At 42.3% G+C, this 13,045-nt stretch overlaps 1 protein-coding gene across 7 annotated transcripts in view; it reads right to left on the bottom strand.

The window, feature by feature from the left end:
• The window catches only part of LDB3 (LIM domain binding 3), a 121,548-nt gene extending 108,754 nt beyond the window's left edge, over positions 1–12,794 (bottom strand). For 5 of the 7 annotated variants that reach the window (XM_032694698.1, XM_032694697.1, XM_032694695.1 and 2 more), the window contains exon 1: positions 6,600–6,818. In XM_032694698.1, the coding sequence (XP_032550589.1) occupies positions 6,600–6,692 (93 nt within the window). In that variant the 5' untranslated portion in view covers positions 6,693–6,818. The other 2 variants (XM_032694694.1, XM_032694696.1) reach the window with 2 other exon arrangements.
• Positions 12,795–13,045: the final 251 nt, after the last annotated feature.

Here is a 13,045-nt window from a genome sequence, read left to right on the forward strand (position 1 = left end):
TTATTGTGCATTTTAATTATAAAGCACTAACAGTTCAGCAGCTTTAAATTCAGAATTTAATTGTTACTTCCTGATGTGTTTACTGGTTCTAAAAGATCTGCAAAATTATTAATTTTAATAATAATCCTGTAAATCTGAAGACTTCCTGAAATGCTACATGAACTGTATTCTCCAATAAATAAACTCTAGGCCAAAAGCTGAGCAATTTGTCAGACCAGACTATCCGGTTGCTAGGGAACACTGTTAAATGTTAAAACAAGAGAAAAAGGAATATAACCCATTTGAGTTGTGGATCTGTTTCCTTAGGTTAAGAAACCTTCTCCTCCTCCTCCTCCATAAAACCACACTAACTACTGTTATCCTCACTTGTGAACTTCTCAGTTTCTTATCAGTCTTGGGCCCAAGTTTCTCACAGCTAACACCATATGCCTCCTGGTCAAAGGAAGGGTTACATTCCCCTTCCTTTTGCAGGGAAGAAAGCTGCAAAGTCACTTTATAACTGGCAGTTGCATAGTTGCCATTCAGCCCTGTTATTTCATATACCGAGCTCTTTTCATGGATAATGCCACATGAGTATTGATGACTCAGATACAATCACACCCCAAAGAAAAGAGCTGCATTTAGCAGGTGAAATAATGAAAAGGCTTCAAACCCACAGGTTATGTATTAAGTGTCAGAGCAGCCAGAGCAGCAGGTTTGATGATGTAACATCATTTAAGACAGTACCTCAGCTACTACAGGCCATTACTCATATTGATCTGGCCTATATTCTAACAGGGCTAAATGTTTCTCCTGAAATTCAAAACAAGGATAGAATTGCAGAACACAACCTTAAACAGATGATTTTTGCACAGACACTGTGCAGAGTACATAATACTCCTTATATACCCTGACCTTCAGCAGTGGACTTACTATTTAGTGATTACTTTAATCACACAAACAGATAAGAGGGGCTGCCTTGCTGTTCCAAGTACATACTTGATTTAAAAGAGAAATCATTTGACCAAAAGCTGTAGTTAGCTCTACATCCTTCCTGAAAGCAATTTTGTTGTGTTTGATTAGACATGCAACCTTAGCATACAAATGCCCTGTATACTGATCTGCCATTTATAGTACAGATGCTGACTACTGGAACGTCTCAAATAAACAATACCAAATCAGGAGGCTGAGGAGTTACTTGTAGGGTTCAGGCTCCCAGAAATACAATAACTTCTGATAACTGTAGCTGTAAACACACAAGAATTGGCTTGTAAATTAGTTTGAAAGCAAACACATCACCTAAAGTAACTAGAACTCTCATGATACTGACACATCTGCACATATAACAAATAGTTGGATGCAATAGAATTCAGAATGCTGTAACTGCAGATAGGGTGACTGTTGCTCAAGAAGTGATCTACAAATTAAAATGCTGATGCCTACAGAATAGTTGTTTTATCAAAAAAGAGATAGGAAAGTTTTGAAGTGTTCTTAAAAGCCAGCCTGGAAGTATTTAATTTTCCTCTCACAAGGAACTATTTTGAGTTAAACTGTAACAAGACTGGAAAAATGTGACTGCTCAGGCATAAGAAATTACTACAGTTTATCTAGACACAAGACAGTCATTATATTAAATGGTCCACTCCCTTCTCAGAAGTTGACTCAGTCATTTGAACTTTGGGGGAAAAAAAGAAACATCTCTACTGCATAGTAGTTAAAGAGGAAGACTTTCAGAGGACATGAGACTTACCTGTTAGTTTAGTAGAATATCAACAATTATAAACGATAATCTGTGGCTTTTGGTACTGTGAAGGACTTCCTGTTTGGAGATGAAAAAAACACCTCTCAAAGTTGCAGTTGTAGCTGCAGGACAGTTGCTCAGCAGTTGGATTCACCAGAGGTGATGTGGGATCAGCATTTCAAGTGAACTTGTTAAATTCAGTCAATAGAGGTAAACTGCATTCTTATTATAATTTATGTACAGCACCACATGGCCATTCAAGTGACAGTTGCAGAATGCATAAAGCCTGACCCAGATCATTTGAGGTTTCCCTGCTTTCAAGAATAGAAAAAAAAAATAGAGGGATTGCCTTCCCCCATCACTTGTCTGTTGTAAGGCACAGATATGCAATAGCCCACAGGAAATGAGTACTCTCACATAGCTCCTCTAAAGCAAAGGCAGTCACAGCCAGAGGCTGACATATGTATGCTAGGGAGTGGAGGAGGGACAGGAAGCAATCAGGAAGGGATGCTGATGAAAGGAAAGACCCTAACAACTGTGACAAAAACCTTCCTGCTCCTGCAGAGACAGACTGCAAAATGCTAGACCAGGGGTTTCCCCCAGCCTCAAAGAGCAGTTTCAGGCTGCTTGTATCAGAATAAGCACACAGATCAGCTATTTCAATTTTTTTTCATAGTAGTGTTTGCTGTTTCCCCTCACTGTGCTTACATCATCATTATATTTCAGCTTTTTCCTCCCTTAATCAAATAAGGAAAAATAGTTCTTGAACTCCTTTGTTTTGTTTAAACATTATCTCTTTCTGCTTCAGGCTCTAGCTTTTGATTTGGAACCCAAGCAACTAAAAAACCTCTCTACTAGGAAATACAAAACTATGGATAATAACAAAAAGAATATATCAGTCATGAGTTACCACAGTGTTCTAGATAATATTTCCATTACCTCAGGTGATGATAGCTCCTGCACACCTTTCAGCTCATTACATCCCCTGCAAGCCAGTCTGTCCCACTAGAAAATTAACTGTTCAGCAGTAAACATTCAGAAACACATGGAGAGGTTCTGCTATTGCATCCAACCATGTACAATTGTACCATCTTAGGTAACATGGCAACAGAGCACTTAGATAATTAACTATGTCCAAAAGCCTTCTTACAGAGGATTAGGTCTGTAAAATTAATGAATTCTGCTTGCTTCCAGACAGTCCATGCAAGCAGTAGGAGAAAATAAACGGCTTTGCTGCCCACGTCAGTTTGGAAAGACCAGATTTATGTGTGTGATCATGCCACTGGTGACAGCTCTTAGCTTTGCCAACAACCTGCAAGTCTCATTCATTTCAGCAGGGCTGACAGATGCTCAGCTTTACTAAAAGTCTGTCAATACTGTTTTCCTACCTCTGCTACCTGCCCATGACATCTCATGACAGAATTTGACATCTTATCACAGGATTTTTCTAGAGGGTAGGGGACTGAAATAATAGTTTTAAAATCTTCACAGATTATTTTCCAATGCCATGGTTAAAGGAGTGTAAAAGCTTCAGAATGGCCTTAACTCTTCCCTACTTGTTTTTGTCTTTTCTTGTCCCCACCCACTAAGTTAGTCAGGCATTTATTTTTAGATAAAGAACAGATAAGCAGAACAATCCATTTCAGAGGAACACATCTTCACCTGTCACCCAGCTGACTGACTGTGAGTCCTGTGTCTAATGCTGCTGACTGTTCAGCAATGAGCTGATCACCTGGACCTACCTGAAGGCAAGAAAATACAGCATCTCAGATACTACTTTAAAGATTCCTTTTTAAAGTGAACTGTTGTGCCAAACAGCTCTGAGTAATTCCCTTCCTTGTCCACTGTTTTAAGAGCATTTTTCCTGAGCAGCAGCATTAGCAATGCCACAATCTTGTATTGTGCTTTCGTCACTAGGCTTCAAAGACCTTCAGGATTTCTCTCCTGGTCCTCAGGTAAAGTGCAAGATGGGTGGGAATTGTATAGGGCTGGCTTACAGAGTGCAGGTGAACAGACAGCTAAGCCACAGCTCTAGTTCCAAGTCCAGGGTGCCCACTTTCTGACTATGCATGGGCCAGTTTCATTATGGCATAACATTACACCCACTTTTGGGAAGGTCCTTGGAAACATGTTGTCATAATACTATAGGATGGGATGAACCATCCCAGTGTGTTCAGCTGTTGCCATTCTCTTTCTCAGGAACTCAGCAGCAACTCTTGCAGCATGACAGAAGAGCACAGAGCTTTCCTGAAAAAGGATGATCCTTTTTCTTTTCTGTGGCCCACCCAGCCAGGCTCATTGCTCGGGGGCAGATGGAGTGTAATGAGCATGTCTGCATGCACACCCTGTCTGCACACAGAGAGGGACCCTGCACCTACACAGGCAAAAGGGCCATGGCACATCTGGTAGTAAAAGCAATTACAAGACCCTTTAAGTGGAAGTGTTTGGGGTTTAGGACTCATCTTGCACATAGAAAGTCATATCTCGGGGTAGCTGTGGATCAAAACCAGTCCATAGGTAAGTGTACAGCATCCACCAGCAACATTTAAAGCTGTGTGTCTCTTCCAAGAAAGGGATTTTCCTCCCAGTTATCTTCCCCTCCATTGCCCCCCAAGAATATCTTGAGAACGTAAGCACAGATTTCCTTTTCCCCCATGATAAGATTGCAATTATGGCTAAGTTCACAATTCAACTCCTTTATGACTGCAAATTTCTGATTAAGGGGAATATCAGATCTGTTTGGAGACATATTTACATGAAAGATGCTAAAGAAAAACATACACTATTACCATCAAAAGCCATGTACTACACAATGTTCCAATTAAAAACATCACAACCAGCAGGCATTACTATCCCAGCTCGCCCTGAAAGTGGCTGTGTTCATTCTTGTATGTATGCTTTTCCCCTCATAAGGCAGGATACAAAAACCAGTCCCATCCCAAATCAATAGTCCCAGCTAAAAGCTGGGCCTCACTGGGATAGAGTTCAAAACATTTAGCAGTGCTTTCTGACACTACTACTGCTGGAAAGGCAGTCAGCTGTGGGAAGAGGTAATTCCTCCACACCTCTGGGAATTCAGCCATTGTAGTTTCACTCCTGCTCCTCATATGGTCTCAAAAGCCCCATGAGAATCATACAGCCTCTGGGCATAGAGTTTACACTTTAATAAATTACAATATGAGACAATGAGTTATTTGGGAAACAACTGGCTTTTCATTACTGATTGTGTCATACACAGTGCAAGTGCCACAGCCCTGCTCCTCGACTGACAGCCTCCAGGTATGACTGTCAGGCTGCAAAGTGTCATGAAAATGCCTACAGAAATATGTTGGCACCTCTCTGTACTTACCTTGGGTGGGATAGGAAAAGAAAGACCAACACTATTTACAAGTGAAATTAATCTGAGTTCATGAAGTGAGTTTATTTTTGTGGGCAGGGGGTATTTTAGGTTGTCTTTTACTTGCTTGCTTTTAATAATACTGACCAAACATCCTTCTTGGCTGTTACTGCACTGTTTCTGCAAAAGGAGTTCTGAAAAGTTCCTCTCATCATCATAGGCCTTAATAATAAAGGTAAATGAAGCTCTGTCTTCCGAGAAAGGGCTAATGTGCATAAGAACAAGGGAGATGAAATGATACAAAGCTTCACAAGGTGAACATGAAGAAGCATAGTTAAGATTTCAGAAGCTCACTGATTGACTCCGAATCACGATTGTTGCAGAGACACCAATTTTGTACCCATAACTTAACAGACTGTTTTTTTCATTATGAAAAAACCCAACACAGTTTTAAAAAGTAGTGTAGGTGGCTTTTTTTCTTTTTTTTTTTTTCCAGTGGAGCAGACCTTTAGTTTGCATTCCACTTGTTTGTCTGATTAAATCATTCTGGTATTCCTTTTAAACACTGTTATGTAAGTAACCTCTCTTGTCACTGTACTGCAAAATAAGCCTTCTGCAGGTGATTTGTGGAGGAACCAAGGCTTCTCTAAAGAGATCTGAACATTCTGGAGCAGATTTGAGACTGTCAAAAAGAAGAAAACAAAAAACAAACAAACAAAAAAACCAAAAAACCCAAAAACAAAAAAAAAAGAGAGGGGAGCTACCAGAAGTTACATGGAACTATCTGATAAGAGAAAGGTAGGTAAGGGGAAATCAAGTTTCCTGAAAACCATCCAATGTTAAAAACTTTTAAGAAACTGAGCTAATTCAGATCATAAGAGTACTCAAGTGCAGCACCTTAAAATAATGCTTTAAGGGGAACAAGAAAAAAGGTAGCTAGAAAATAAATGGACTCATCTGTAATTGACAGATGCACCAGGTAATTAATTATTAAATCACATGCTGTTTGTCAGCTGCAAATGGAAGGCTTCTGCATAATTTAAGACTGTATTTTAAGCACTACTGAATCTTCTTCTTGACATATCAAATTTTTATCCAATTATTGCACCCCCTCACAGGAGGGGACACATATCCCTGTCTTTGTCCAGTATTAACACCTGACTTCACAAGTCTACCAGCAGTTACGTTTATTTTCTAGAAATATAATCTATATTCTCATTCACAGTTCTTCTACTCCCTTCCCCTCAAATAGACAGCATCATTGAGGCCCCTACCAGCAGAAAAAGAGACAACACTGTACAAAATAGAACTGCTCATGTAAGAGAGGCAGTATTGCCATTCATAAAAATATACTAACCAGAACTGTCTTCCTGAGGCATTACCCATGCCAGGTTGTACTTTGAACAGGTATATTTAAAGTCCACATTATATTCTCTTGATTCACACCTGGGTGCAAAGATCCTCTATTTTGCTAGTCAGAGTGTGCATGTGACTGCTATTTTCCAGCCTAAACAAGCTCAGCAAGGTTTTTTGCACACTTACTCTGGAGATGGTCAAGGGCATGTTGAAGTCCTTGCCCCCTTGCAGTCGGAAGCCCCATGGTCCAGGTCCGTTCAGAGTCACGCTGTAAGCCATTGTGTGCTGCTTTCACCACACCACAGCCAGGCACTGCAGAACACAAGGATGGGGTGGACAGAGAGAAGTGTGAAAACAACAGAACGAGAAGGAAGAGTTTTACGTAACGAAAGCAATTCTCTTTCTGCCTTGCCTGTTCAGTCGTGCTCTGATACCACCTAAGAATAGATGGGAGCTATAATGCAGATGCTGATATCCCAGCTGAGCAGGGCCCATAAAAGGTTTGTAACCAGACACCTACTATGCAAAGACTTCATGACTCAGAGATCTAATATAGTCCTCAGGGAAGGGGACAGATCTTTCTAGGCTCCTGAAGCCCCTCGTCCTGCCCAGTTACTTTATGGACAAAACACATGTTTTAATAAAACAAGCAAATAAAATCCAATGCTAAAATCCCAAACACCCAAATCTCTTCACTAACCTGTTAACAACTACAGAGCCATTTTTAAATTCTGCTTCAGCACATGTTTATTGCATTGTGACATATAATATACTACAGGTGAGTTCCTTTTATATAGATCTTTCTATATGTAGCAGGAAAGGCACCAAAAAAGTGTTTGCCTTCCTTTGCAATAGTTTGTTAAACTGAAAAAAGCTTTAGCATCACAAAAAGGTCCCACAACTTCATGTTTGGCTCTTGGTTCCACAGCCCTTGCTTTCTCAAGGGAAAATTAAAATTTATTCTCTCTGAATGCAGAACAATGTATCATGAGATACTTCTAATCAGCATTTAATTTCTGTGGCAAAAGCATAGTTTCACTACATACCTGCCTTGTCATTTTAATACAAGTCTTCTAAAGGCACAACACTTAAATGAAAGGCTAAGAATACAAATAGTTAGCCAACTGCTTTCTTAATTTATTCCTTGATTTTTTCATAGTTTATATTCCAGTTCTTAGGTATTTCCATAAAACTGTAACCCTTGTTCAGTAATGCTGGATAGCATTTCTGCCTTAGATTGGAAATTGCTAAAATGCAGAGGACATGAGGGAAGGGGAGAAGCTGTTGGCAGATCTACAGATATAAACGAAAAATTTCTGCTTTCCCCTTTCAAGTCATTAATATGTGCAGGAACTCCAGGAGCCCTCTCCTGTATCTCTGCAGCATTTATCCTTCTTTATCCTCTGGTTAGAAAAAAATTGCCATTATGTTAAGGTGGGGGGGGTAGAAGCATGGGTTCTGCTCTGATGATCCAGAAGACAACCAAAACCACACAATGCACCAGAGTGAGGCAGCTCAGCTTGAATGTTGATAATGGGTCACTCTGCCAGCACACCTACCTTAAAATACGGTAAATATCTGGTGGCGAAATGGCAGAGAGCAAACACTACCAGGAACTCAGTCTTTATCTGAGGAGATGGTCGATAATTTTTCAAAATCATGAAGCAATACAGTGTCTGTTTAGTATTCACAGTGTCAGAAAAGCCATTTGTACAAGGGAATAATTAATCTCTGCATAGACCAAACCATATCTTTTCTCCAGAGATCCACATTAAACCACAGCATTTCACACGGATTTAAATGGAAGTTACTCCAAGCCAGCAGAACTGGCCCAAACCAAAACTAAGGCAAATAGCAAGACACAGCCTGAGAAGAAGATGGGCTTTTGATGTCTCCCAAATACCTCTAAGGTATTGATTTACATCAAGAGGATTTATAACCTGTCCTCTATGAGTCCAGAACCAGTGATGTTTGGATGATGACTTTGAGGAGACAAAACTGACTTGTTGGACTTCAAATGGCAGAGTTTCCAGGCCTGCCAGTTTATCTAGTACTGAATTTATTTTTTTTTTTAGAAAGTCACATGTACACCCAAGTTTGAAGATAAATTCTCATTGCAGTATTTCTTTCCTATTCCTAAGAATTGACTGCTGGTTTAATGCCCTTTCTTGGCTCCATTTAAAGGGTTCAGGAGAACAGAACTCTTTACCAGGAGTAAGATAAACACAGCAAGTCATGGCCTCACTAGTAAAGACAGTATCACCTAAATAGGTATTAGAAGAAAAGTTACAGCTTTATGGACTGTGAATTCTGTGCACGTTACCTTCTGATACCTAAACTTTCAGTCATTCATAGAAAAAAAAAGATTAAAAAAAGGGGAGGGGGGGGAAGAAACCCAGAACAGAATAAAACTGCACAGCAAGCTGAACAGAGCTAAGAATTAAGAAACAGAGATGCTGTTTAATCAAACACTATGTGCTTCTGTCCTACTTTCACATCTATAACATGCCATTCCTTTATCAGTTTAGGACATCTGAAAGGATCTGAGAGATCCTTCAGGCTGGGTGGTGTGCTAAGAAACTAGAGTGGGAATCTCATTAGGGGCTCTGTCATTTGAATGAAACGTTAAACTAAGGTCACTTGTTCCTACTCCTTTGGTTTCTGTCTGTGTCTGCATGAATGTTCAGCATAGCTTGGCACTTTTAAGAGGAAAGTGGAGAGGATATGCCAGAGTCCTGGCCAACATTCCCCTTCAACACTGCAGGACCACAGCTCTATCACTACCAGGTGCAATTTGGAGAAAAAAATATTCCACAGTTTTCTTTCTCCAGGCCTCCGTAAGTCATTTCCCTCCTGTGTCTGTATCCCCTCTGCCTGCCTGGAGAAAGTTCTGTGCTTAATAACGAAGTTAAAATGCTACAGAAGCTCATGCTGTAGTCACAGCTCCATTTGTTAGGGACATTTAGCATAGGTCTCACTTTCTACAGACTTTCAATACAATGAGCCTCTAAATAAGAAAGCTGGTGATCCACCCAGATGGTTGGTTCAACCCCACCCTGTTTTCAAAAGGGCAGCAGGTACAGTGTCATCACAGCTCACAGGTACAAACCTCAGCAACACCTTCTGGGAAACCTGAGGTTGCAATAAACTGTGTGTACATAATAGACAGTCCCCTTGTTTTTCAGAGGCTTGTGATGTTTAGATTAGGTTTTAGTTGCTTTACATAACTGCCTGTTAGACTGTTCCAAAACTCATTTTTTGTTTGCTCAGATAACAGTATTTTGTTTCTCTTGGTGTGCCTTCTTCCCTACATTCTCCTGCCATGTCAAAATCTATGATTTGCTCATAGCTCCCTCCCTTCAGAGAGAAGCTATGCTGAGTCAGATGAGGTCACTGATGTAAGGAGTGACATTTAAACAAAAAACATATTCCAGGAGCAGGGTGACATTTTCTCCACACATATCAAAGCAGAGAATTGTCCAGAGCTCACCAGGCCCCGCCCCATCCCGAGCTATTCCCAGCTGACTGATGGGAACAGCTGGGAGGAAGCTGGATGGGCACCAGGCTCTACAGCAGGGGAGAGTGCCACCACCTCCAGCAAATGCCTCTGAGCCTGAGCAGAGCTGTCCTGCCACAACTGCATCAGAGATGTTACACTGGCGGAAACAATCCCCACGTGCTGGGAGACCACGCTGTGACACATTACAGTGAACCGGCTTCAGGAGAGCGACGGCTGCATGCCAGGGAGAGCACAGCCATGGAGTCAGTGAAATCAAACCCACCGGTGTCAAAGCTAAATAAAAGTGGGAGGAAACAAGTAATGGAAATTCCAGTTGTTAAAGTTGCTACTGCTTCATGGAGCTGGAGGCATTACTCAGGGGTTATATTTTAGCTGCAGGGGCAAACCTGCGCATAGAGGAGCCTTGGATTACTTGGATTACTGCAGCAACCTGGTTGTATCATTTGTATCATTAAGGATTTCAGAAGCAGATTGCTTAGTGTTTGACTTCTGATCTGCAATATACTGCGCATCTCTGGCACATAAAAAGATGTGTACGAGGTCATGGTTTATGTTTTTCTTTAGCCAAGTGAAAGACTTGCACGCCGCAGGAATAAACTATCACTTCCTATTTGATAAAAAGATATTCAACATTCCTTTAGGGGGAAAAAAACCTGACAAAAAGATTGCCTGCCTTTGTTTCTGTCTCCCTCACCTGAGGGAGTGGCAGTATGAGAAGGCAGCATTAGGCTTTATGACAAACAAGCCCTTTCTGTCCCATGGATTCCTGCGCTGTCCCCAGTACGATCATCTACATTCTTTCAGAACAGTGGAAAAGCAAGAAGAATGGAGCCTTGAAGAAACTACTCACTACACAGATGCATGAAGAAAACCCAAGCTTTGTACTGGTTGACTGATATGTGCAATCCTAGAGTTTTCAAAAATTTTGAATTAACCCAGCGTTAATTACATTTCATGTGGAATCAACAACTCTATTTGGGGAGTGATCCACAGTACAAACCAGCACATATTTACCATATATGGGCTAAGCAGTGCTAAAGAATTTGAAACTGACACTTGAGAGACGTAAAAAATTTTTAATTCTGAATTCCCACCTTCCCAATGTCAAACTGAATATGAACGTAATTACCAAGAGTAAAGACTTTTTTCCCACAAGTTCAGCACAAGTTCAATATTGCTTCCAAAGTAAGGCTATTCTGCAATGCAAAAGAGCTCATTGCAATCCCCTTTCCTTCACTGCTGAGCTCTAAGTTGAGTTAATCCTCCTTTTACTTCCATGTACAGCTTTGTTTGACCTATTGAATCAAAATCCTTTGATTCTCACAGAACTTAGTATTTCTGAATTCCTTTTAGCACCTTTATCAAGTTGTCTTAAGTCCTGCATTTGATCTTTCCCAAGAAGCTAAATTTTCTACCACACTTTGCTTCATCTCATTCTGCCTTGCCAATTCATTTCTATTAATGTGCTTTGTGGGTTCCAACAAAAGCCAGTATTTCTGGGGAGATATGCTAGAGCAATATAATGACAGAATATTATCTCCCTTCCCTGTAATACAATGCCTTCAGAAATGCAGCTCCAGTGTTTCCTGCTTGCCTGTTTGTTGCTGCCAGTATCACTTTACCAATTGATCAAATTTGCTGTTTACCCTCTCCTCGAGATCCTTCATCATGACTACTTACATCTTTACAAAAAAATATTTCACACTTTATTCCCCTCCTACATGGCCTTTTTTCCCTGCACATCTTTCTGCTACCACAAAGATTTGGTATACAACATAGTGTACTCAGAACTGATTTTTAAAAGATTTGAAAGGTTTTTGGTAACTATGTTAAAGTGGAAATCTGTGGAAAGACAGTGTCCCAAGAGAAGAGAAGGATACCAGTCCAGAGTGTTTGCAAAGACTTGAGTGTATGTTACTAAGTTCTCATTTTATCAGCTTTTCAGTTATTGTTCTTAAAGGCAATCACTACACCATGTAATACTTAACATTTCCATGGCACCTACCTTCCCAAGATAAGAAAATTTCTTTTTTAAGGTAAAGAACACCTAAGCACCTGGTGTTTTAACCATCTCCTGTTTACGTATGTAACCATAGCGCTTAGGTTACCAGTTTTAAGTGGCAAAATGTATCAACAGCAGCAACTGGATTAAAATGCAGAGCTCAGTTTCTAACACAGGTACTTGGAGAAGAAAAACAAGGCTGTCAAATGCGTTGCCATTCAGTTTTCATCGTTCTTTTCCAACTGTGGGCTGAAACCAGGAAAGTTTACAGCAAGCCTGTGACTACCGTAATTTGTGCCTTGTTGCAGGGAATCCTAAACGACTGTTTTCCATTAGAAAGGGGGAAATAGCGAATGAAAAAAAAACCAAACAAACCCCAACAGACCCAAGAACAGCTACAGGGGCTGCGTGCAGGTCACCATCAGCTCTGGGCAGAGCAGGGGCTGAGCTTTGCCATCGAGGTCACAGCACCGCTGACAGCGCTGGCTCCCGTCCGGACAGCCGGGGTTTGGCACAGCGCAGAGAGCGCTCCACGGGGCTTAGGAGAAGGATCCTGTGCTGTCAGCGTCATTTGGCCATCGCAGATTGCTCAGGGCATCACTGCACCACACTGATGCAGCGGTGCGCCCGTAGGCACAATGACAAGGCAACCTCCCAAACGCCTCGCCCGCTCACTTCTGCCTTCCCAGCAAAGGCTCTCCGGGGCAACGCATTCCACTACGGAAACTCCGTGGTCGCGGTGCACCCACCTTGCCCACCTGCGGTGTCCCGAGTAACCAAGCGGTCCCTCCGGGCCGCCCCCCTCACCTCCGCCGCCGCCGCCGCCGCGTTGCGTGGGCCGGGGCCACCGGGCTCGGGGCCCGCCCCCGCGGGAGCCGCGGCCGCCGCACCCACGGACATCGGCCGGGCAGCGGGGCCGAGGGGAGCGGAGCCCAGGGCAGCGCTGAGCCCGCCCGGCCCGCGGGGAGGGCAGCGCCGCTGCCGCCGCGGTGGGGCTGGTAAAGCGCCCGGGGCACGGGCACCGCCCGAGGGCAGGGGCCGCTCCCCGGGGCCGCCGCGCGGGGGCGCCGCGCGGGCGGGGCGCGCTGAGGGGGATTTTCCGCCGCGGGC

This window comes from Chiroxiphia lanceolata, chromosome 8, assembly GCF_009829145.1.
Source record: "Chiroxiphia lanceolata isolate bChiLan1 chromosome 8, bChiLan1.pri, whole genome shotgun sequence".
Classification (NCBI taxonomy): Eukaryota; Metazoa; Chordata; class Aves; order Passeriformes; family Pipridae; genus Chiroxiphia; species Chiroxiphia lanceolata.